Here is a 26,817-nt window from a genome sequence, read left to right as displayed (position 1 = left end):
CTATCCTTTTTCTCCAAAGATGCTCCCCGACCTGCTGAGTTACTCCAACACTTTGTTTCTACATTTGGAAACTTGCCTATTAATAATAACACAATACTGAAATATTGAATTCTATATATTATTAGCGCGTGTATATTTATAAACTTGGGACACAAAAGAAATGTAGCTAATGCAGAAAAAATAGGAAATTGAAAGCACTGTACTTGAGAAATAATTGTTCTCTTCATTGTATTTTATAATGCACACATGATAACATTTTTATCCTTCTACAGTGGGTACGCCATATTACATGTCCCCAGAGAGAATACATGAAAATGGATACAACTTCAAATCTGACATCTGGTCATTAGGTTGTCTGTTATACGAGGTAAGCTGATAAGGTATGAGCACCCCAAGTGCTAATGGTGTTCTCCAGAGGTAGCAACAATGACCTTGAGAAGCTACTGAGTAAAATGCGTTTTTTTCCCCCCAGTGTACAGATAAAGGGTTCAATTGATTGTAATCATGTGCTGTCTTTTCTTTCATTGGATAACACACAAACTAAAGCTTTTCACTGAACCTCAGTGTGTGTGACAATATTAAACTAAACACACCTTGGGTGCTGAATGTGCGGAGTTTGCAAGTTCTCCCTGTTCCTCCAGATGCTGATTGGTAGGTTAATTAACAAAAGATAAATGCCCCCTAGAGTATAGGTAAGTGATTGAGAACAAGGAGAATAAAAAATGGACTGTTTTTGGAATGGTATAAATGTGGTTGATGGTTGGTCTGGGCTTGGTAGGCCTATTTCTGTGCTGTATCGCTCCGTGACTATTTGTACAGATATCCAACAGTTTCTGGCATGAGACATTTTATTCCTCAGTTAAATTGAAAGTGTGGAAACTCTTTCTCCAAAGAGCTTTTTAATGATGGCTGACCATGAAAATACACATTTGCCCATTAGTCTGGCCAAACTTCCAATCCACATCTGATAACCACATCCTTTCAGACCAAAGATAGGCACAAAAAACTGGAGTAACTCAGCGGGTCAGACAGCATCTCTGGAGAAAAGGAATAGGTAACGTTTCGGGTCGAGATTTGACTGAAGAAGGGTCTCGACATGAAACGTCACCTCTTCCTTTTCTCCAGAGATGTTGTGTGACCCACTGAGTTACTCCAGCATTTTGTGCGATCTTTGGTTTAAACCAGCATCTGCAGTTCCTTCCTTCACATCCTTTCAGATCTGGGGTTCCCTAAATTGGGTAAAACGTTTTGAAAAGCCACAGAAATGGTACGTTACATAAATAGCGCTTAATGCAAAATGTTTTTATATTACTAAAATAAAGTTAAAAGTAGAATGTAGAACAAGTATCATTTTGCAAAGAACTTCACCTCATCTCCCATGATCTTATCAAAACCACATTTGTAAATAACCCAAGCCCATTATGAGCTGAATTGTGACATTGGTGTTGTTGTAGGATTCTATCTTAAGTATATGTGATCATAATACTTATTGAACTCTCACAAAAAATCATCTACCAATCCAATATAGTCTATGGGGAATGGGCTGTAAACTATAAATTACATTTATTATAAGAGACAACAAAATCTGATGTGAGCATGCCTTTATAAATTATCATTAAACCTCCTTAAGGCTTGAAGAAAAATTAACTATACACATTTTTGATTGGATTAATAATGCTCAACCTACACCAGAATCATAATAAAACTTGTAATTGATGTCTAATTAAACCACCACATATCCTCAATCTCAATTTCAATGACCTCTGAACTTGAAGAACATTAGAATTAGGACCATAGGTGCCGGAGTAGGCCATTCAGCCCTTCGAGCCAGCACCGCCATTCAATGTGAGCATGGCTGATCATCCCCGATCAGTACCCCGTTCCTGCCTTCTCCCCATATCCCCTGACTCCACAACAAGAAGTAGTTAGCCACTCCTCAACCCTGCTCAGCTTTTCAGTAATGTAGTTGACCTGCTTTCTTCCAGAGCCTCTCCATTAACTCTTAGAGTCATAGTTATACAGCACTGAAACAGGCCCTTCAGCCGAACCTGCCCATGCCAACCTCGATGCCCCATCTAAGTTAGTTCCACTTGCCCGCATTTGGCCCATATCCCTCTTTACCTCTCCCATCCATGTCCAAATGTATTTTAAATGTCATTAGTAGACCTGCCTTAACTACTTCCTCAGGCAGCTCGGTCCATATACCAACCACCTTCTTTGTGAAAAATGTGCTTCCCCCCTCCTGTAAGAAAAATTCCATTCTACCTTAATTCTTCTCAAAGCGGTTTCTTGTGAATTGTTGTGGAGAAACTCTGTATCTCCCTGCTACTTATCACAGATCTCTGAACAGCAATTCAGTGCACAGTGAAAGACTATTACTCTCCACTACAGAATACATACAGTTAGACGCACTACCAAGCACTTTCATTTAGGTGAATTATATGAGACACTATAAGCAATGTTGTGTCTGATTTTCAATCTGGACATATTTCATGCAACATTTGAAGAATTGTTTCCAGAATAGCAATTTATATCCATAGATGAATATGGATTATGGATCCTGTACCAACCCAAAGAAATTCATCCTCTTCTAAGACAAAATGGATGGACCAGAAAGAATAATATAGTTGAAACAGTCATATACACTTTTGCCTATGATCGATATCCTACTGTTACAGGTCCTTGATTTACAAGAAATTATCCATTTTTTTGTTGTTACTGTGAAATATCAGAAGTCATAGCATATACTCAATTTTGTTTAGGGAGTATATGTTTGAGTAGGCTGGGTCTCTATTCCTTGGAGCACAGGAGGATGAGGGGTGATCTTATAGAGGTGTATAAAATCATGAGAGGAATAAACCGGGTAGTTAATAGGAGTCTGAAGGGTAACTTGTTCACACAAAGGGTGATGAGTGTATGGAACAAGCAGGCAGAAAAGGTAGTTAAGAAACAGTTAGACAGGTGCATGGATAGGACAAATTTGGGGGGATATGGACCAAACGCAGGCAGATGGGAATAGTGTAGCTGGGACATGTTGGCCAGTGTGGGCATTGGGCCGAAATACTTCTTTCAACACTGTACCACACTATGACTCTATATAAGTGGTAAGACTGGTATAGAACAATGGCATGAAACACATTCAAAATAGGGGATAAAGGAAGTGGGAAGGATACACATGGATACAGCATATTTCTTTATTATTGTCACATGTACTAAGATATAGTTGAAAACTTTTGCTATCCAGGAGAAAGAGTGCAATGAAACCATACACGAGTACAACTGGTAGTGCAAAAGAGAAAAGAAACCTATCGTACTGTAAAATATAGTGTTACAGTTAAAGACAGTGCAGATAAAGAAAACTGCAAGGGCTGCAATGAGGCTGATTGGGAGATCGCAAATATATCCTTACGAGATGTCTGTTCAATAGTTGTTAACAGGGTAAGTGGTGGTTCTTGAATCTGGTAGTCCGTCCTTTCAAGCTTTTGTATCTTCCACCGATGGGAGCTGTGGGGAAAAGGGATTGACCGGGTATGAGTGGTTCTTGAATGTTAAGTGTAGATGGTCTTGGTGTATGGGCGGTTGGTCTGTGCAATGCACTGGGCAGCATACGTGACTCTCTGCAATTCCTTGTGGTCTTGGGGAAAGAAGTTGCCAAATCAAAGATGAAAGACCACATCATTAACTTGCATGTTGGAGTTTGCGTGGGATTGAGTCAATTTCTTCTCTTTTTATTTGCCTCTGACTGAAGTAACTGCTTAATACGCAGAGAGCATGTGACACTGACACATCTGGGGCAGAATAAATCTTGGAAAGTAGTGGGTGGAAAACAAACTGGGCTGGAGATTTTTACATAAATATTGACAGCACAAGAATTTCCAGGAATTCCGCTCAAAGGAGGATTTTACTGCCAGATGCTTGTTGACTAATTCGACTGGTTTGTGAACAAAGATTAAATCATGGACTTAGCTTGCAATTTCATTATATTGTGAACAGCTCAATTAAAAATATATATACGATCAGAGTGAACTAAAACAATGTAATTAAAAAAGGAACAACAGGTGCTGGTTTATACCAAAGATAGACAGCAAATGCTGGAGTAACTCAGCGGGTCAGACGACATCTCCGGAGAACATGGACAGGTGATGTTTCTGAGGAAGGGTCCTGACCCACGCCTCCCAATGTCACTTGTCCATTTTCTCCAGAGAGTATTATGCCTGACCCTCTGAGTTACTTCAACATTTTGTGTCTAAACTTAAAACAAGTTATCTAAGAATAAGCAAGTATTCTGTCAGAATCTTAGCTATTTAGAATATTTATTTTGGGCCTATCTTCAGACCATACTACTTTGTTAGAAAGTTTGCAATCATGTATTTTTTGTAGAGTTTGCAAGTTCTTCCTATGACCGCGTGGGTTTTCCCTGGGTGCTCCAGTTTGCTCCCACATTCCAAAGACATGCAGGTTTGTAGGTTAATTGGCTTCTGTAAGTTGCCTTTAGTGTGTAGAATACGAAAGTGGGATAACATAGAATAAGTGTACGGGTGATTGTTGGTCTGCGTGCAGTCAGTGAGCTGAAGGGCCTGTTTCCACACTAAATCTAAACTAAAAACTTGAGATCAACAAAAGATTAACTGTTAGAAGTATCATCATCAGCGGTCACTCGAAACGAGTATGACTGTCCTCTCATGGAGCGCGTGACTTTGTTTTACGTGGGGAGACAGCTACCACACGGTCCTTGACAGATCTGGGTCAGAATCCAGTGGCATGGAATCCAAGATGACCTTTTCTGCTGCAGCTTTCATCCGCCTTCCCAGCTGTTGTGACACTCCACTAAAGTCAGCCATCATCCTCCGCCTGTTCCACTGTTGAGGTCTTGGTTGGATTGCTCTTTGTCAGAGACCTCCCCCTCGACCTTACCACCATGGGAGACCCTACCAGGAGCATAGCTCCAGATGGCATCGCTCTCAGGATCTCAGGACCACACAAGCTTCTCCACCATGACAAGGTGACAATCCACGGAGAAGAGATATGACAAGGTAAATGTTGACAGGCCCCTTTAGCAGGCTGAAGAGTGTGGTAGCAGCAACCATAGTCTCAGGATGAGGGCTGAGCAGTTTAGGACTTGGGCGATAAATTTCTGATAGACCTGATGCAAGATTAGCCACAATTATATTTTGTGGCAAAGATTAAGAGAAGGTAGACGATTTACACTTTAGAGATACAGTGCCAAAATTTTACTGAAGCCAATAAACCTTTACATCTTTGGAGAGTTGGAGGAAACCGGAGCACCCAGAGAAAACCCACGCGGTCATAGGGAGAACGTACAAACTCCGTACAGACAGCACCTGAGGTCAAGATCAAACCCGGGTCTCTGGCACTGTAAGGCAGCAGAACCACCACTGCACCACCCTGTTGTTATTTCTTAGGTTATTCATTGAATTCTTGACAGCATCTAGCAATCCATTCAGTTGTATCAAACCACTACCAAAAATATCCTGTTGTACTAATCTGGGCGACGGTCATACTATCACCTTAATGGTAAGTAGTATCATGTGTAAGTGCTCTTCACTTTATGTGAAGAGATCATAATGTCTAATAAAAAGCCTTTTTTTCTGAGCATTTGCTTTCTGTGTAAGCAGCCTGTGCAATAATAGCAGTTATTAGCCAGTAAAACTGGGCTGTCCAGAGTATGACTGCACCCTGTGTTTCCTGATTAGTGAACAGTATGTTAATTGCAGGGTGACACCGCAGTATTTATCTTGCCCTGAGTTCTCTTCCATGTGAGATTGAACGTGCCAACATCCTGGTGTGTTCAATGTTTGGATAGCAGCCAAACTGTGTTAAAACTCCTCCAAATCCTGGAAGGCATATTGCTCAGTAAAATACTTTGTTAGCACAACTTTTCCAGGCAATTTTGCAAAGACCAGTTTCAGATGACATTCTGATATTTTGTCACCATCGCTATGATTGTTTTGGTTAACTATTAAACTATTTAGTTAACATTTACAATCATTTGCTGGAATCCAAAGTCTGGATAGAAGCCCCAATAATCCAGTCAAAGTATTTCCTTTTATAGAGACAAGGAACTGCAGATGCTGTTTTTCTTTTCTTTTCTGTGGAACGTCTAACCATCTGCCCCGGTATTATTGATGGAAGACAAAAATATTATGAAGATAAAGATATTTCTTATAATTTTCTTCTGTTTGCCAGTCATTATTGAATCCCAATTTTAATACAAATAAAATTAGGAAAAAAATGCAATATTTTGAGCAAACACTGGCGACATCGAATGGCCATAAACATAAATAGAAAATGTTCTGAAGGTGATGCTCTTTGCCAATACCAAAATTTAAGACTTTACAAGCTTAAAGATAAATTGATAAAATTGATAAAACTGATAAAATTTAGCACTATTTACATTTTGTAAAAGTTTATTTTATGCTTTGAGTTCTTCCATACATTTTAAACTCAAAGTTATTATATCTACTTTGTGCTATTCTGGCATTGTTGAAGATTCACAGCAAGCACTACACCAACGTATATTGTTTCAATATTAATGATTTACTGATATTGTAGAAAAAAAATGTTTTAATAAATTATACCTCATAAAGATGGGGACTAAAACCCCTCATGATTGCTATAAAACTTTTAATGCAACATTATTTAGTTTTAGCGTTATAATCTTGAAGGAAGTTTGTCACAATTAAACAGATGTTAGCCAATATGACTAACTTTACAAGGATAATGTTGTTCTTACTCTTACTATTTTTCTGATCTTGTAAAATTAAATATTATATAAAAATTATATATATTACACAGGTAGCAAAATACATAATAGTGAATGTGATGATGATAGCAATGCAATTAACTCTGGGTAAGTTGTGCAGGTTAGGCAGCTGTGAATTTGCATTGAATCTCTGCTCAAAAATCGGTCATGCTTTATATTCCAACTGTATTTTGTTTCTAGTATTAAAGTTTAAAGTTCAGCAAATCTTTTGCAAAAGCCATTCCTGTGTGATGGGTACACGGGATCCAGGCTGATTTGTCATTAATACAGATCTGCGAGAGTGAAGTAAGCTGCGATACTGATGTGCTGTGGTCGATAGTAGAATTTTACTTTTGTTTAATTCTGCAGATATTTTTTTTAAATGCTAATTATAAACCATGCTGATGATGCATTTAGCAATATGTCAAAGTGAGTTCATTTTGCCGAGATTCAAAATTCATAGATTCTTGCTCACTGGCTGCAGCAGACTGCTGGCTTATTCAGTGGCATATGTAATGAGAAAATGGGAGCTGACTGGAGATACTGCCATGCATGCATAGTTCATGCTAAACTGTACTGGTCAAGAATGAGCCTATGTAGACAGCCAGTGTCTTTACGTGTCTAGTTGCTGTTTATTCCCCAAAACAGGTGTTTAAAATTGTTGGCTTAATTTGAAATCACCCGATAATAGGATTTTATATTTGGATCAATTGGAGAATATGCTCAGAATTGTCACTGAATAACTAGCAGTGTCACTGGTCATTTTAGTGAGATTATTTGGACAAGGTACAGATGGAAGGATATAAACCCCTTGTCCATCGTTTCCCAGTCAGCTGGCAAGAAGAGATGGAATTTTTTTGGGAGATATTTTTCATTTTTAAGATGATTGGTACAAGTGGAGATATGTTACAGATGAAGGAAATTATGGTCAAGGTGGTCTCCAATCTCATTCACAGAAAAGGGCTAATAATGTAAAAAAAACAATAAACTTATGTCAAGTATTTAAAAACCTATTACAATTACACCCTGCAGCTAAAATTTGAAACATTGAATAATGGTTGTTCTTGAATGCAGAAAAGGTAATGTTGAAACTTGATAACTGTTTATTAATTGCAACAATTTGATTTTTCAAAGTAATGACAGGATAATTGTTTTATTTTCATCAGTTGGTATTTGGCTCATTAGTTATAGGTTATAGTTAAAATAATGTTCGTGGTGAGGAATAAGTATGATTTTGAACTTCATCAACAGTATGTAAGTTAGCATGTAATTGAGCCACAGGACATCACTTTTTATTGCAGTAGCTTATCATAGTTACTTAAAATTCAGTGCCCTTCCCAAAATCCTTATTCTTTGTGTGTACAAAGACTGACACTAATATTTTGGCATACAAAAAAGCTGGAGAAACTCAGCGGGTGCAGCAGCATCTATGGAGCGAAGGAAATAGGCAACGTTTCGGGCCGAAACCCTTGGGTTTCGGCCCGAAACGTTGCCTATTTCCTTCGCTCCATAGAATAGAATAGAATAGTTTCTTTATTGTCATTGTAACATGGGCCATGTACAACGAAATTTAAAATGTCAGCCAGTCAGTGCAGCATTCAAACATTTCTAAAGCTAACGAAACATCCACGGTAAAATAATAAAGATAAGCAAATAAATAAAAATCACAGACAAAGCACGCATACACACCCAACCCTCCATAGATGCTGCTGCACCCGCTGAGTTTCTCCAGCTTTTTTGTGTACCTTCGATTCTCCAGCATCTGCAGTTCCTTCTTAAACACTAATATTTTGGCATTGGCATGCTGCATGTTACTTAATTGCAACAAATTTTTTTTTTGTACAAAGCATTGTGTTGGATCCATTTGGCCATGGTTATGTATTCAGGGTTACACACAGAGAGTGGCCGAGTTAAAGTTTGGACAGGAGCTTCAGTGCAGAAGTCTAGAATAAGTATCTTGGGGTATAGCCAAACATTGCAATTTTTGGCTATGCTGTTTGTTTGAATATGTGTTTGGGTTAGTTGGGGCGGCACAGTGAACTGTACAGTGTTGTAGCAGTAGAGTTTCTGCCTGGCAGCGCCAGAGACCTGGTTTCGATCCTGACTATGGGTGTTGTCTGAATGGGAGTTTGCACATTCTCCCTGTGACCTGAATGGGTTTTCTCCGACACTCTGGTTTGGGAGACATACTGGTTTGTAGGTTAATTGGCTTGGTATAAAATGTAAAATTCTCCGGGCGCTCGGATTCCTCCCACATGCATTGGCTTTTGTAAATTGTCCCTAGTATATAGAATAGAACTAGTGTGATCATTGGTTGGCACAAACTCGGTGGGATGAAGGGTCTGTTTCCATGCTGGATCTCTAAAACTAAAATTAGTAACTTTCTTTTTAATTATTATTTATTTCGAACTGAATAAAAGAATAAAGAGCAAGTGTGAAACACCATACAAAAAAACAAACAAGAATATTTATAAAGTGTCATAAACAATATCTATAAATAAATGAAATCGTATGTGTCCGAAAAGGAGCAGGAAGAAGCCAAAGCTTATTAATTCCCACCCCTTATTCAACTGCTTGTAATTATCTTATACAAATTTAGCAGCTATATGTACACCATATGTACACCAGCCACTATATGTACACCAAATTATTTACATTTATACACTAATCAAATATTTACAAAGCCATACAAAAAAGAAAAAGAAAAGAAAAAACCCTCATATACTATACAGTATCTCAGTCGTATATACAACCCATCACCCTATAATTACCCTTCCCAATACCATCAGTATAACAAATATCCCACTCACAATCACCTATCCTTATCCCAATATCCTTTTAAACAAGTGTTTTTGCACATCTTTTTTAACTGAATTATGCTTGTGCTAAGTTGTATCTCCTGTTCCAGACCATTCCACAAATTCACACCACAGATTTCTATGCACATACTTTTAAGAGTTGTTCTGACATTGAGTTTTTTTAAATTATGTTCCCCTCTCAAATTATACCCACCCTGTCTTTCCATAATTAACTTAATGAATTAATAAGTTCTAACTTACAATAAGTTGTTATAAGTAACTAATAGTCACATTTTGAAAGGTCATTTCAACCTGCCATTTGAAACAGCTGGACAGATGAAATCCAGGTGTACTCCTGAAGCTAGACTCAACATACCGCTGAGTGATTGTTTGTGGCCAGGGAAGGATTTAGTTAAATGCTCCTCTTTAAATAGCGGATCCTGAGAGCGCTCGGTGATGCAACAGTGTTCCCCTGCAATACTGCTCGTGGAGTGTCGCTTGATTGAAGTCGCTGCTCTGTGGGCTTCTGATGCAGAAATTGCATCAGGATGACATGTGACTGACACCAGGAAGAGCCCAGGTGGAGTTCCAGAGTATCACTAATCAACCCAGAAACGCTCACAATCGTACTTTACTCAGGGAAAGATCTATTTTCATCTCTATAATGCCAAGGTGGGGAGATTTCAGTGGGTGTGGGAAAAGGTATTCCGTCATTGCATTATATGACTTTTTTTTATTGATGCACAATTTAAGGTCATCCTTGAATGAAGGTAATGATCCTTGAACATTGCTGTGGGTTGAGTTTGAATGATCAGTACCACATTTTCAAATGCAGATGATTTTAACATTAAAATGTATAGGAACCTGATACAGTAGAATAATTCCTAGTATTAATTAATGACTTGTTGTTCAGTGTCACATATTATTTGCATAAATTGATAGCATAAATCAGCTACTCATCTACACGGACCTTGACATCTGAAGATGAAGTTTTACATGTTTCCTTCATTGTACAGAGCAGCAGTTGCCTCCTTAGAAGGTTGTAGGTTGGTGGCTTACAGAAAAAGAGAGAGTGCAGCCACCAGCCCTGAAGACAGACAGGATGCTCCCTTATCTTGAACATATCCAGAATACTAATAAGGGAAGTCGGACCCTTGAGGTCAGGGAGCAAGTCAATCATTTCAGTGATCGTCTCAGTGAGGAGAATCAAATTAGCCTGAAAAATTCAGCTGCTGGGAAGAGAGGGCAAGCAGCTGTCAGGGGCAGCAGCGATAGGCACTAATGAACCAGATGAATAGTGCAAAAGCTAGAAAATAAAAACAGGACAGTTGACATTTTTCATCTGTCAAAGCAGAAGATGCATGAAAATAGGCCCAGTTTAACTCTTTATTGAATATGCTTCTCATCTGTTAATTGTATTATAAAATGTTTTCTGGACTACTGTGTTTTAATGGCACGAGGTGGAAAGGTTTGCGGTATTATCTCTCGAAGATTCAATCAAACGTTTAGTGATATTGGGGGATTAGGACAGTGGAGTAATTTAATGAGAGGTGGACTCTGTTGATTCCGATGTAAATAGTAGTTCCGGGAAGCAAACGGTTAAGGATATGTTTCAAAGAGCAGCCGACAGATGAGAGGCATTTTCAGCTTGTCCTGTCCCTGCTAAAGCTCACTGAGTAGCACAGGATGGTCTGCGTGTTTCGCAGAAGGTCTGCGTGTCTGGGGAATGTACACATTGTCCTTTGAAAATCAAACTTATTAGCACATGCAGAAAAGGGTGACTGACTTTCGGGCTCCACTGTGCACACTGCAGTGTTGATGCTGTCCATGTTAAAGGGATTTAAAGGGTACCACTGCTCATTCCCAAGGGCATCAACAGCAAAAAAAAAAAGTCTGCAGGATTCAGTTGCTGTTTCTGTTTTAAAGATGCAAATGTGTTATAGTCCACACACCTCATGCAGTAATGACAAGTTTTGGATTTTGCATAACATATTTTTGCAGTAACATTTAAAATGCAAATATGCTAGAGCAATAAGCCTGTTTTTGAGATCGTGGGAGCAGTCACATAAAAATATTCTGAGTAACTTAGGTTATTTATTCTGCATCATTCTGGATGCCATTTTGAACATAAGTGTTTCACTTTCAGACAAGAAGATAAAGATTTAATTGCAGTGCAAACCATTTTCTAAATGACAACCAATGTTTCGTAACAACAACCTGCCTTAATTATTCTCTTCAGCAGTTAGAATAAAATTGCACCCAACATTTTAAATATTATGTAGAAAAATATATGTGCATTTCACTGATTTACTTTCTGCCATTAGTATTATTCTGAAGGCTCAAGACTTGGTGACTGGCTGAGGTAGAGGGAGGTAAAATTAAACTGGTAAATGTTATTTTAATCCATTTATGGAATTTAAATCATCTAAGTCCTGAGAAACATAAACAGAGGGATGCATACCTTGCAGTGAGGCAGAAATTATTTAACAAATGCTGTGGCTATTTGATTGAAGAGATGAACTGTTTCTGTTCCAGTTTGAGGCGAACCGTCCTGATACGATTTTTAAGCACACTTTAATAACTATGACCATGACACTTAATCTAGTACTTCTAGGTGCATGTGACATTTTAAACATTCTGAAATGCAGGTATATCATAATCGTTGGTCTGTATTGCTGGAATACTAATTCAGCTAGATTTTCAAATTCACAGTTGCTTTAAGTATGGAAATGTAAGTTATTTTACAGCTTCAGATATATGGTTCACTTGGCAGCTGATGGCACATTGGCAAATTATCTTTATTGAATTGTATCAATCAAAGTATTTGTTTCATCCACCACCGAAGTCTGATTCCCTTTTATTGACTCTCACAATAAACCTAGGTGGGGGCTCGAACAGGGATGGATGAAGGTTCATTTCAGAGATACAGCATGGAAACAGGCCATTCGGCCCACCGAGTCTGCACCGACCAGCACAGTAACACTATCCTACACACATTAGGGATGATTTTACACTTATACCAAGCCAATTAACCTTTGGAGTCTTTGGAGTGTGGGAGGAAACCAAAGTTCTCGGTGAAAACCCACACGGTCACGAGGAGAATGTACAAACTCCGTAAAGACAGCACCCGTAGTGGGGATCGAACTCGGGTCTCTGGCGCTGTAAGGCAGCAACTCTACCGCTGTGCCATCGTGCCGCCCCTGGAACTGAAGGACTGAAAGTTTAACAGAGGAGGCAGAAATAAATAGCTAAAGCTTTAATTCATAACTTGGCGTCTACCAGCACAACAGAAGAGTCTGGAAATATGGAGCTCTGAACATCCAGAGATCCTGGTTTATCCGTGAATTATCATTGGCATCCCTGTTAGTTGACAGGATCAACATAACTTTGTTATTTACTAATTACCAAGTAACTTGCATTACATATAAGCTAGGATTTAAGAAGGCAAAACCATGCACGATATTTTCAACTGGAATGGAATACTTTCTTGTCACATGTGACAAGGTACAGTGAAATTCTGTGCTTGCATACCAGCACTATTCTGGTCATTGATGGTATAATTAGCAGGATAGATAAGGGGGACCTGGTGGATGTACTTTATCTGGATTTGCAATCAATAAAGTAAAAATCAAATTGTTTCTTGAAAATGGTCCCATGGTATTAGGATTGTCCAAAAAGCGTAGATCAAAGATTGGTTTTTAAAAAACATAGTATAGATGCAATTGAGTTTTGCAGTCTGTTGCTGATGTTGCAAAATGTATGTGTGTGCCTAGACTGCCAGCCATTAACATTTATATTAATGACTGATGAAAGAATTGGCCTTGTGTATCCAGACATGATGAAGTTGGGGAAAATGAACTGAAAGAATCAGAGTCTACAAAAGGATGAAGGCAGGTGGATATAGAGTAGGATGTGAGACCATTCATTTTAGAGGTTGAAAGATGAAATATGGCACATAAATAGCACAAAACTTAAAACTTCTGTTGCACAGAGAGATCTTAGTCTGTTGGTTTTGAGACGCAGAAAATAAACCTGCAAGTAGCAACAGATATCTTGGGCTTTTAGGAAAGAGGTTGAAGAATAATAAAAATAGAAGTCTTGTTAAGGTTTTGCAAGGTTTTGGTGCAACCTCATTTGAAGTAATGTATGAAGTTTCAATCTCCCACCCTAAACAAAAGCAATATGTTTGGAAAAAAAAATGATCCTATTCTTAGGGAATTATCAGATTACTATCTACATGGCGTCAAGTTGGGAAAAGGGGAAGTACAACGGGATCTGGAGGTCCTTGTACATCAGTCTATGAAAGTAAGCATGCAGGTACAACAGGCAGAGAATGGCATGTTGGCCTTTATAACAAGAGGAATCGAATATAGGAGCAAAGAGGTCCTTCTGCAGTTGTACAGAGCCCTAGTGAGACCACACCTCGAGTATTGTGTGCAGTTTTCGTCCCCTAATTTAAAGAAGGACATTCTTGCTATTGAGGGAGTGCAGCATAGGTTTACAAGGTTAATTCCCGGGATGGCGGGACTGTCGTATGCAGAAAGAATGGAGCAGCTGGGCTTGTACACTCTGGAGTTTAGAAGGATGTGAGGGATGATCATTGAAACATATAAGATTGTTAAGGGCTTGGACACGCTAGAGGCAAGAAACATGTTCCCGATGTTGGGGGAGTCCAGAACCAGGGGCCACAGTTTAAGAATAAGGAATAAACCATTTAGAACGGAGACGAGGAAACACTTTTTCTCACAGTGGTGAGTCCTGTGGAATTCTCTGCCTCAAGGGCGGTGAAAGCGGGTTCTCTGGATTCTTTCAAGAGAGAGCTAGATAGGGCACTTAAAAATAGCAGAGTCAAGGGATATGGGGAGAAGGCAGGAACGGGGTACTGATTGGGGATGATTAGCCACGATCACATTGAATGGGCTGGCTCGTAGGGCCAAATGGCCTACTCCTGCTATTGTCTATTGTCTATTGAACTTTTGTGCAGAAAATACGAATTAACCTTTTGAGTTGATGACCTTTGTCAGGGTTCTGACTAAAGATTATTGACCATTTTGCTGTCTCCACAGATGCCATCTGACGCCATGATTTTCCTTTTTTTGCCTTTTGGAACAATGTATTATCTGTTGTCCTGCTGCAGTGTAAACTCAGCAGGTTGATTCCAACATGGAGTGAATTGCCCCATGTAGAGACTGAATGAGATCAGAATATACTCAGTGGAGAATGGAAGAATGAGGTCATCTCACTGAAACATTTGAAGGTTCTTAGGCAGGTTGACAGGGTGGGTGTTGACAGTCACTATGGTTTACACTAACTGGAGAGTCTAGAATTGGGGTCAAAGACCTAGAATAGTAAGTCGACCATTTTGCACTGAGATACAGAGCAATTTATTAATGCACAATTGTAAATATTTGGAATTCTCTTCCTCAAAGGTTCAATTATTGCACACATTTGAGGTTGAAATTGATCGATTTTTGTAAGTGGGGAACTGGAGCAAATGGGAATTGGGTGGCAAGCTGGATTTTCGGCAGAATATCAACCATACTCCTGTCTCTTATGTTCATTACAGAACTGATGAACTAACGAGGATTGACTGTATTGTTGTAGTATCATTCATTAAATGACATCTCCACCTGACAGTGTTTAGCTGGCCATTAAAGCAGGGACACGTCCCTTTAGTTTAGTTTAATTTATTGTCACACGTACCAAGGTGCAGAGAAAAGCTTTTGTTGCGTGCTATCAACAGAAAGACGATACATGGTTACAATCAAGCCGTCCACAGTGTACAGATCCCTCAGTGGCTTGCACTTTCAGCTACTTGCCACATGTAAAATTAAACTAGCAGGTACTTATTTAACCAAAGACTGTTGCCATAAGGCAAGTATGAACTTGTGGCACCTTATTACAGATACCTAGTACCAGCTCTCACGATTATGTCATCTGAGGTATTTAATAGTTCGATGACTTTTAAGGGATGGTAAGTAATGGGTGGCTTTGCGGCCTAATCGGATACAGGAAGAGATTGTTATTACATCAGAAAATAGAAGCAGGGGTAGGCCACTCTGCCCTACAAGCCTGTCCTAACATTCAATCTGATCATGACTGATCTGCCCAGCTCGTCTCCTCTTTGCTGGTTCCCCATACTCTCATTGCTCCAATCTACTCTAAATGCTCTCAGTGATCGAAACTCCTCAATCCACTTGTAAAATAGGGTGTGAGGATTAGGTTTGGTTGTTGAAAGTACAATTTTAACCACGTTCAGCATTTAGACTTCCAATGTGTTAAAATTAAATCTTCAAACCTTAAACCTGAAACACCCGTAGAATGAGCTCCATAATGCACTGTTGCAATTTTCTCGCCCAGAGGGGATGTCCCATAATCTAATTCTCATTGTTATTACCTCCGGTATTGCCTGCATACTTAGCAGGCCTTTGCGTTAGTTTTGTAGTTTCTGTCGAGGTTTTGCATTATGATGCCTAGTACATCTTATCTTGTCCTTATTGGTGCTAAATGAGGACAGTGGCACATTTTTTTCACTATGTCTGTTGTGTCCGCATTCCATGAGCTGCGATCCTTATCAATTGACTCTTTTAGCTCATTTGAAATACACACAATAGTACTTCTCCCTAACCAATACCCGTGTCAGCACCACCCGACCTTGTTCGCGCCGCACACGCTATTACTCCCATCCCACTTAGCAGTCAGGCCCCCTCCCCCCACCCGACCGTACTGTCCTATTTTGAGATGGAGAATTCGTCTGGTGAATGTTACTGCGTCCTACACGAAACCTGTCGCCACCCGCCCCCTAAATCATTACAACTGTCTATCGATTTGCCCCCTAGTCTATTTTATTTCACGCTTCTTGAATGGAAGCAGTCTGAATCTTGACACGCGTGAGATAGACCCTTCCCTCCCTTGGTCACCTTGGGATTTTGTTTCGTTATACATTGTTCTGGCCCATATTTCGGTTGTCCTTCTTGTACCAACCTGGCTCGTGAGTTTTTTACTTTGCCTTGCAGCTGCTTCTTATTATTCCTCCCCCCAATACTAAATCGCCGCTGAGGTCCAGGCCGACCTGATGCCTATATTTTTTTCAAAGTCTTACAACCAGTTTGGCCCCCATGTTACTATGACACACAAAACCATGTCAGGTGCCCCGAGCCCGCAGTAGGTATCGTGACACTCGCCCCGGGTACCCCATTTTTCGGTATATTGCCTTAGTCCACATATTTTATCAGAATTGTGCCTCCTGGTTATCTGTCCCCCTCACCCCAACGAACTTTCCGCATTAGTTCAGATCATTAAACTTATAGGTGGCACAACACCCATCGTTCTGATTCAACTCGCTGCGTTTTGGCCCGACCGTTCGTGCATTTCAGTATGTGTTCAATGTGTTATCCCTTCCCATAATGCATTGAGCGTGTAAACACCACACACAAAACCTCTCGCTTCTACCTTACTCCACTGTTGTCCAACCCGATAGTTTCCGCCGCACGTAACCCGACCTCTTTTTAATCTAGGATCACCACAAGCCGTCATTTTGTTTTTTTATTGATCTGTACCTCCACACACACATCTTGAGCCCACCCCCCCCCCGTTTGTAGTAGAAAAACATCGTTACTGTGGTTCCAAGTGCACATTGTTGATTTTAATCCTGGCCGGTTCACCTGTAGACTTATAGCAGGTCTTAGCCCTTAGCTCCACCCCCTCCCCCCCCCCAAACCCCCCCCTCTACTAACTTTCGGGCCCATGTATGTTTGCGCCCGACACAGACCTGGACCTGACAACAAGGCCCCGTCGTCTATTTCGTATTTGTTGCTAAGTACTTTGATGCCATGACATGCTTGGTCTTCGATCATGGACTCACGCTTGTTGGGTGTCTTCTCTGGTGCTGTTCGCCAAGTGTCTTGCCGCCCTCCATTAGCTGTTTTGGGGGCCCTACGTCCCTTCCGTTGTCTCTTCGCATATCCACATTCCTCATGGTAATTGGGTTAGCTGGGTGCCACCAGACCTATCACTACTCAGCACAACTTATGCAGTACCATCCGCCGTGCTACAGCTCACCAATGACGATAAGTGACGCCGGACCTTCATGCAAGCATAACCTCGCCAGGCCCTCGCGCACCCCCACCACCTGGTGTTCACGCGATTGAGGTGGTATGCTTTGGCTCTGGGGAGTTCCTTCTCCTCCCTACTGTTTTACATCTTGTCTCCTCTGTCCACCCCGCCGGTTCCAGAACTGTGATTGCTCCTTCAAGTATTTTTGGCACCTAACTGGCCATCCTACCCAGATGGTCCAGCTGCTGTGTTGTGTAGCTCGTTTTCGTTTCATGAAGTCTTCGCCGATACGCCGCTTTAACATCTATTGATTTACAACACACTTTATCTATCTGGGTGACACACAGATAGTGTGTTGATTTGTGGACCGGTGGTTGGGGTCTTTTTTTTATTATGAGAGAGATGTGTTTTGTCTCAGTGTGGAGGTTTCCTTGGACAGTCTGCAACTCTGAGGTTCTGTCAACAGATGCACGTAATGATACCAGTGCTTTTACTCTGTTATCGTTATCGTTCGTGTACAACAAGTTCTTATTGGTAAGCTCCTTAAGTTGGCTGCGTCTTTCACAACAAAATCCTTTTCTGAATACCTCAACACAAAAACCCCCACCCCCACCCACTCACCACACCTCCTCTTCCTTCTCATATCACCTACCCCTAATAACCTAACCCTCCCCTTACTTACACACACCCCCACACCACAAACCATCACCCCCACCAATAATTCCTCCATCATTCCCCACCACCACCCCCCCCTCCCACCACCAAACAAACACACACCCCAAACACCCAAACCCACACAAACCCCACCACACACACACCACCAAAACCCACAACCACCCCCACACACCCCCCAACCCACCCACCAACACCAACCCCCAAACAATTTTCTTCTCTACGTCTTTCCCGTCCTCTGCTTTCCTTGCCTTTCATTGGCCCCACTTCCGTCCCCCATGCTGAAGTGAAACCGCACTTTCCGCCCAGCCCACGGTGCGGCAGCCTGGCGGAACGCCCTGTGCTGGGGTGGGGCACGGGCGCCGCCTCGCTTATCCTGCTTACGGCGGCACTTCCCCACCCCTGCGCCATCCCAACCATCTGTGCGCTGTGTCCCCAACTTCTGGTGCTGCCATGAGGGGCCGAGGCTCCACCAGCTGTCCCTTTCTCCTGGTGCCCCCCATGTCTACCCAGGCGTCTCATTGACCTGGCCTTTCACGATGTGATTTTTTGCTTTTCTCTTCCAAAAATCTCAACCTTTGGCGTCCCGGGCCCTAGATCCTGCTGGGTCGTTGTCCCACCTTCGGGGGCCGTCAATGCTGTTCACTCCGCGCTCGCCCTCTGCCTGTATACTTGGGTATGCCGCTCCCCTGTGAGCCCAAGCGGGGCAAACTTTCAGCCGAACTGCTTGGGCTAGTCCCACGCAATTGCAGTATCTTTTGTATGCCTAAATGTGTGTACGGTGTGCACAGTTTTTGCCTCCTAATGAGTACACAACCCTTCCACCGGGCTATATTGTTTCAGGTTTACGCTTTAGCCCCCGCCCCACTCGTTGGCGGGCCGTCCTGGGACACGGCCTCGCCAGCTCACCACGTGTCACTCCGCAGACCGCTCACACCGCGACCTTCCCGAGTTCCACCTTCACACTCCTTTCATCAACTAACCCGGTGCATGAACATCTTCCAATTTCCCAAAGCCAGCTTAACATCTCACCCAAACTGTCGGGTGATGGGCCACGGACAACGGCCCCTCCCTGGCGGCAACCCCCACCGAAGGCCTCCACCACTGGCGAAGTCTTCCCCTCTTCCAGCACGAAGTAGTCAGCCTAACCACCCAGGGTCGCTGGCCGCTGGAGCAGGCCGGGAACCCCTTCCATCAGAACACACTGTGCCCCCCACCCCTTTTCTAGACGAGGGGCACGACGACGGCACACCGCCGGCCCTAACATTTCAATTGCCTGTTTGCAGTTCCTCAACCCGAGCCATTGACTGCGTTCTTAGTTTCTCTTTTGGAAGTCTTCTTCATTTACAAATATTCATCAGAGCTTTCGACCTGTTAGGGGCGAATAACTCTGGGGCAATATGCGGCCTAGGCTCCGTCGGAATGACCGGGACATTTTCGTAGTGCACTTAAAGTAACCATCCACGCAAAAAACTCCCTGACAGGTTGCTATAGACGTTTTTCAGGAGAGGACATATGGAACTATTATAGCATCCTGGGTATGGAACAAATATTGTTAGCTTCTTGTTTTTACTGTACTGTGTGTTATCATACTTCAAATGACAACTGCAAGTGTAAGGTTCTTACAGTGCCGGTTTTGGGATGACGTCGTTGTTGAACTCTTTTTTCTTTACAGAAGATCACACCATTTACAGAATTATGGTTAACTTACAGTGCGACGGGGATCCTGGAAGCTAGGTTATATTCAGCCCAGACACCCAGACTGGCAAGTATAAAGCCAGTTCAGAGAAATGTGTTTTGTATAAATGTGATGCATGTACACATACAAGTATGAACTGGAGCATTAAATGACAGGTTTTGGGGTTATCCAGACCTCAGCACCTCACTGGGATCTGAAGAGAGAGCTACCCCGAGTGAGAAATATAATTGCCACACAGCGGTATTTGTTTTAATGGCTACAGTTGAACAACAAGTCTTCAATTTGTTGAACAAGTGTACTATATCCGTGCTGGTGCCGAAAACGTGAATGGATTCAAAATGTCAAAATATCACTAAATTCATTACTAATCTGGCCTGCTATTCCACAACTCTGGAAGGTAATATGGGAACTTTTTAACATCATAAATGATGGCTTAACTAACTTGTCACTTCAGCGTATACCTAAATGATACGGAGCTTTATAATGGAGGGTTACAAACACTTGACCATGAGGTGACACATCTGATGTCGGGCTTTATGTTTCTTCCTTCAGTTGTTTGGTTACTATTGTAAAATTTGTATATTTGTCCAAGTGCAAATTATCAAAGTGATACAATGTTGTGCAGAGCTTAATATTTTTCAAAGGGTTTGAATTCTCTAAATGAAAAATATAGATAGATCCCTGTTTTATTGTCCTTGGTGTTCATCACAAATATCTATTTATAAGCAGACGCCAGAGGTTAAATCGGTGAAATGTTCAATAATATATGGATTTTGAATTGGATTCATCATTGTTTTTGTGGAACACGTCCCAGTCAGTGAGTCATACGGATCCTACTTATCCATGCCGACCAAGATGTCCATCTAATCCAAATGTTTTAAACGTTGTTATGGTACCAGCCTCAACCACCTCCTCTGGTAGTGTGTTCCGTATGCCCACCACCCCTTGTGTGGGAACAGCTGCTCTCAGGTTTCTATTAAATCCTTCCCCTCTAACTTTAAACCTGTTCTCTTCTTGATTTCCCCTACTCTGGGTAAAAGACCCTATCTATTCGACTATAAGATCACCCCTCATCCTCCTGCGCTCCAAAGAATATAGTCCTAGCCTGCCCAACCTCTGTCCCCAAATCCTGGCAACAACCTCGCACAGGTACACAAAAATGCTGGAGAAACTCAGCAGGTGCAGCAGCATCTATGGAGCGAAGGAAGATGCTGTTGCACCCGCTGAGTTTCTACAGCATTTTTGTGTACCTTCAATTTTCCAGCATCTGCAGTTCCTTCTTGAACACAGCCTCGCACATCTTCTCAACCTCTTTCCAGCTTAATATTGCCTTTCCTGACAAACTGAACACAAGAGCAGTCTCACCGATATGGTAAGTCAAATGAGATTATTTGAAATAAAAGCAAATGTAGCAATGTATATTTAAGAGGAAGTGATTAAAGGACATGTCCCAATGTTTTACAGTAGTAAAATAAAATCCCATTTAAACACAATATGCTTGTGTATTTTAATTCATTTCTCATTAATCTTTTGCATGACTTCTCCCTTATTTTTCCCCAGATGGCTGCTCTCCAAAGTCCATTCTACGGTGATAAGATGAACCTATATTCTCTCTGTAAAAAGATCGAACAGTGTGATTATCCTCCTCTTCCTTCTGACCATTACTCAGAAGAGGTGGGTTCTTATTTGTGCTAACTATTGACAAGCTTTTGGCTTGAAAAACACAAGAATTGTGATGAGAAAATAACATTGGAGTATTGGCTCCACCATTGGAAGAATTCTGCTTTTGTTGCACCTAACTTTATTTTGCTTTTAATTGTGGGTTGGAGTGGAGGGGGGGGGGGGGTGTGTAAATCACCACAAATACACCAGTAGCACAGTTGTTTTCTATTGTCTAGGTTAAAAAGTGGGAGGTGAATCAATATCTTCATTTTTTTTTTGGTGCCATATCTGCTGAAGGTTCTTCATGCCACAAATCCTTGCAGTGAGGCTGACTGATTTCAGTCTGACTTATAATTGTAGCTTCACCCCCGTCATCTGAGCGGATCTTCTGCTGGCCGGCTGGAAAAGAGGGTGAGACAGGGAAAATTGAAGAATGCTACTTTAATGCTTAATTCAAGAGCAATGGAACTTGCTTATTCTCTCTGACAGGCACTTTATATAAAATTAAAAGGAAAATCTTCTTGCAAGCTGATGCAGAACACCACATGTCTTATCTCAAATATTAACATCACATTGCTTTACCACATATAGGAATATATCTAAATATGTGTTTTAAAAAAAAAAAAAATCTTATGTAATTGCAGGATGACAGTGCTTGCAAAGTAGTCTTAAAGGTTTAGGGTTAATGAGGAACTAATAGTGTTGGCATCAGTGTAGGAGTGTATATTTGGTGGGCAGTTGGGGGAAATCCTTAGTGCAAAATTTTGTTTTTGTTTTTAACATCTGTCTTGAATTAAAATATATTTGGAGTAACTTATTTTCTTTTATTTTGTTTTCTAATTGTTCAAAAATCCCTTCAAATTCTTTGCGTTTCCAGCAATGTGTATATATTGTGTGTCAGTGTCTGTGGTCTAGATGGTAAAGCTAGGTGTAAACAATAACGTAGGAGATGGCAAAAATGTCATAGGTTGTTCTTTATTGTGTCATTCAGACTGTCTGCTTTTGCTATGATGCACATGAATATTTCACGTATCTGCATCTTCATCCCCATTCTTCTTGACTAATTTTCAGACTGTCTGAATTTGCATTTCACATGGTAGCTGATTAGGAGATGTTGAGTGTGGTGGAGCAGCCTCAGCAGGCGGTTGCTATGGCGACCTTCGGCAGGATTTAATGATGGTGCCACTAGTGGTTGGTTGAAGTCGGCCTGCCTGCAGGGCTACTCTGCTCAGCCTCTTATTGTGGCTAAGTGTGAAGTGGGGGTTGTGTGTTCGCAGCCAAGGGGCAATTATCAGGGACCGGCCCAGATGGAAGGTCCCAGAGCTGGCAAAGGCTGAATCCGATCCATTCCTCCCCTGCCTTCAGCAGTGCCAGTGCAGAGAGATAATTAGCACAAAACAGGAGCATGTCTTTCCTTCCAGCCTGACACAATGTGAATGTCTGTGGAAATAGATTGGCTTTGTTTTTGTTAGTATTCTTGGCATTTGCTGCTTTTTTCTAAAGGCATGAGAGAAAGATTTACTTTGTTTAGCTTCCAAATATGGAGTTATTGTGTATAGTTACTGCCAACCACGCTTACTCATTATTTTATGAAAATGTGCAAATACTTACAAAAAAAAAAATACAAGCAGCTCTTTTTTTCTGTAATCAGCTTGTTTCATTTTAGTCTGCTAGGGATGGTAAGACTGGAATTTTTGACATTTGAACCTCTTTCAAACTATTTAGACAGTCTTTAAACGTAAAGCAATTTTGGTTATAGTAATTTTTGTTTGCCATATAAGGTATACAACATTTTACAATTGATGAATTATGTTTCTGTATCCTACACTTGAAGGGCTCTGCTATGAAATGTGAGTCGAAGCATAAATGTAAATTATGCCATTACAAGGGATAATTAATGCACCTATAGCAATTTTATTGGCCTTTGCTTTATCAGTGCAGATAACTGAAAAATACATGAATCTAATACTTTTGAATCAAATCCTTACGTTGTGTGCATTTCTTTGCGCCATCTGATGCTGCTCAATATAATTAAGCTGCTGATTTCTTCACATATGATTTTGTCTCTGGAACTCATCAGAAAGTGAAACAAAAATAATATTTGAACTGTAGTTACATGGGTAGTTAATTTTGGATTAACTAAAAAAAACACCAATGTAATTTATAAAAAAATAAGAAGGCAAATATAAACACGATACATAATGTCTCCCAGTAAAATATGTTTCTTATTTCCACAAGGGACTGTGCTTATAACTCAGTTGTAGAATCACTAACTGTTTCACAGTGACGTTGGGTATCAGTATTTCCTCCCAGCATGAAGTTGTAGCGCAATGCCAACAATAGTTTTCTCTTAATGAGGGACAAAATTTTATATTGTCTAGTGCAAACAAGCATTTGTCGCTCAAGAATTTCAATTCAATCTTCATAATTAACTCGACAATTACATTTATCCAGATGTTTTGGTTTGCACAAAAAGTCTTAAATATTTTCTAATTTGACATTTGGCAGTATTTTTATTAAAAATCCTAATGGTATAGATTGTGTCCATTTAAGCATGGTTTTATTTGTGTGTGGCTCCAAACAGTGCTAATCAGCACTTCGCAGCTCAGCTTTTAGAGATGTACATTTTTAAGTTCAATATTTCTCCGAGGAATTCAGGAAATCCCTAGGTCCATTACCCCAGAACAGGGGAAGTGAAGATTCAAATGATCCGATGATTTCTCTGCAGCAATCTGTAGAATTGAAACCCGTCATCTGGAAGTTAAAACGGTAGCGGTAGTTTCTAGTGATCAGGAATTCCTTTCAAAATGCATGAGATTATTCCAAGCAATTTGAAGAACTATGAAGTAATGTTAATGTATTGCTGGTAATATGACATGCCAGTCATTAATACAACTTGAGAGCAGCAACCATACTTGAAGAACATACCGACTATTTTGACTTGAGTTACAATTCAAGATACAAAGCACAATTATAAGTCAAACTAGGTAATACTTTAAGTCTCCTGTGCAAATTCCCAGCTTCTACTTTTCCCCTCTGCGCCATGTTCCACAATGAGTGACACTGGAGATCATCCTCTCCTATATTGCCTAAATATGTGACAGTAGAGTTGAATCGTTCAGTCTCTGTACGGTAAAAAATATAACAATTAAATACAACCACAGGTGCTACTGGAGGAAATGAGGACGTAAAGAAAATGAGCAGGACTAGGCAATGTGATTCAGTGAGCAGATTCTGCTGTTCAGTAAAATCTAACTTCCACATTGTCGTCTTCTACCTAGTCGTTTAGCATCCAGACATTCTGTTAAATTCTAGGGTAAGAATAGTCTTGAAATTGAGGTGGCACAAAATTATTTTAAAAATAAATGCAAATCCAATAAAAAAAAGTAGACTGTGACAGCCATGGATTAAATTATAGTTATTTTTTGCTCTCTCCACTGACTTGCTTTTCATTTGTGTGCAATTAAACACGTTGGAATTTTGAGTCACAGTTGGAGAATAGCGCTCGTCACTCTGTCAAACGTTACGTAATGTTAAATGGCACAAGTTCAATTATTATAAGTGTAAATACCTGTCTGATGATAAAGCATCACTGGGTATCACGAAACAAGGTTAATCAAGTTTACTATCTCTCTCTCTCTCTCTGATTTAGTTTACCTTTTCCAGATGGGTCCGTTAACCATAAACATGTAATACATTTGAGTAGTTTTTGATTGGGAACTGCATTTCACTCTTGAAAAGACATCATAGCGCACTCACTATATTGTTCACTGTGATTTATGTTTCTTTCAGACTGAGGAAATGAACCTCTGCCCTAAGAATACACATTACATTACTAAGCCATTTTATAATCTTTGTTCTTTAGAATGGTTCTTTTCCCATTTACTTAATGAACTGTTTTATTTTCTAGCTTCGCCAATTAGTAAATATCTGCATTAACCCGGATCCAGAGAAGAGACCAGATATTGCCTATGTTTATGAGGTTGCAAAACGTATGCATGCACTTTCTTCAGGAAGCTAAAGCAAATTATGCATTGTGAAGATGGAAAAGCACAAGATATGAACATACCATTTCACTGTTTCTGTATTCTATCGTTAGTCTATTATTCTACGTCTAAGGATGGTTGTACAGAATTCAGTAGTTCAGTGGAATGAAAGTTATACAGATCCATATGAATTCTTAATGACACGGTTCTGTTTGCTGAACTGCATTTATTTTAATGATTACATCCTCTCAGTGGCTTCAGTGTTTTAATTTGTACACTGTTTCCATTTCCGCACTTGATATTTTGAAAATAAAATTGGTGTGCCTACAGATTTATTTTACAATTACAAGCAAACCTGTTTTCTGTAGGCCTGTGGACCAGGCTTTATTGTGCCTTGTTAGATAAACCCCTGCTCTTATTTATAGCATTTACCACATGCTGCAGCCCTTGCGATATTTTCTGTTGACCCTTAGATACACGGTGGCATTGTATGAATTTGCAGCAAGTTTTGGTATGTTATGCAAATCAACATTTGGTTTGTATGGACCAAATTCTCAATTGCTTCAATGTTCCATGTAAGTCACATAAATGCTAACCAAAACACTATTAAATGTTCATTGACATTTATGGTTTCTAAAAGGTGCCTTCGTTTTTTTAGTTTTATTAAAGAAAACCTGCAGATTGATGCAGTAATGCGAATTGCCCATTGATGTTAAATTACCAATAAGAACAAATATTGTTCAGTTACAGCTATCCGAGGTTTGCAGAAAATCGTATAAATTGATACCTTGAAGTTTGGCCACTTTTGTTTTAAGTTGTGATTGAGCCTATTTTGTCTCCTCCTGATTTGCCAGATCCTGTATACAAGACCTGCTTATAACACTCGACCACTGAAAGCTCAATACCATTTTGCCATTAGGTGTACAAGAATGGCTGGGCAATGATATTATCCCTTTTTGTTCTTCTCGGAGAAATCCAGTTGAAATTTGTAACTGAGAAGGGGGAATTCAACTTTCCTCTTGCAATCAGTGGTCTACCATCATATTATTTTTCTGTATTTACACATTTTTAAAAAGGTTTTTAGTTTCACTGCACCCCAATCATTTGAATTTTAAATATCTACTTTAATTTATACTTGGATAAATCCTACAGGGTTAGACATTGTAATAAATTAATTTATTA

The 26,817-nt window shown here is 40.3% G+C and overlaps 1 protein-coding gene across 9 annotated transcripts in view; it reads left to right on the top strand.

Moving 5' to 3' along the window:
* nek7 (NIMA-related kinase 7) overlaps window positions 1–26,274 on the top strand; it is a 137,697-nt gene extending 111,423 nt beyond the window's left edge. For all 9 annotated transcript variants that reach the window (XM_055642406.1, XM_055642405.1, XM_055642403.1 and 6 more), the window contains exons 9-11: window positions 273–367; window positions 21,548–21,661; window positions 25,560–26,274. In XM_055642406.1, coding sequence (XP_055498381.1) covers window positions 273–367; window positions 21,548–21,661; window positions 25,560–25,670 — 320 coding nt within the window. In that variant the 3' untranslated portion in view covers window positions 25,671–26,274. The remainder of the gene's footprint in view (window positions 1–272; window positions 368–21,547; window positions 21,662–25,559) is intronic.
* The last annotated feature ends 543 nt before the right edge of the window (window positions 26,275–26,817 follow it).

Source organism: Leucoraja erinacea, chromosome 10 (assembly GCF_028641065.1).
Source record: "Leucoraja erinacea ecotype New England chromosome 10, Leri_hhj_1, whole genome shotgun sequence".
Classification (NCBI taxonomy): domain Eukaryota; kingdom Metazoa; phylum Chordata; class Chondrichthyes; order Rajiformes; family Rajidae; genus Leucoraja; species Leucoraja erinaceus.
Note: the sequence above shows the minus strand (reverse complement) of the source record. Positions and strands in the feature narration are given on the sequence as shown.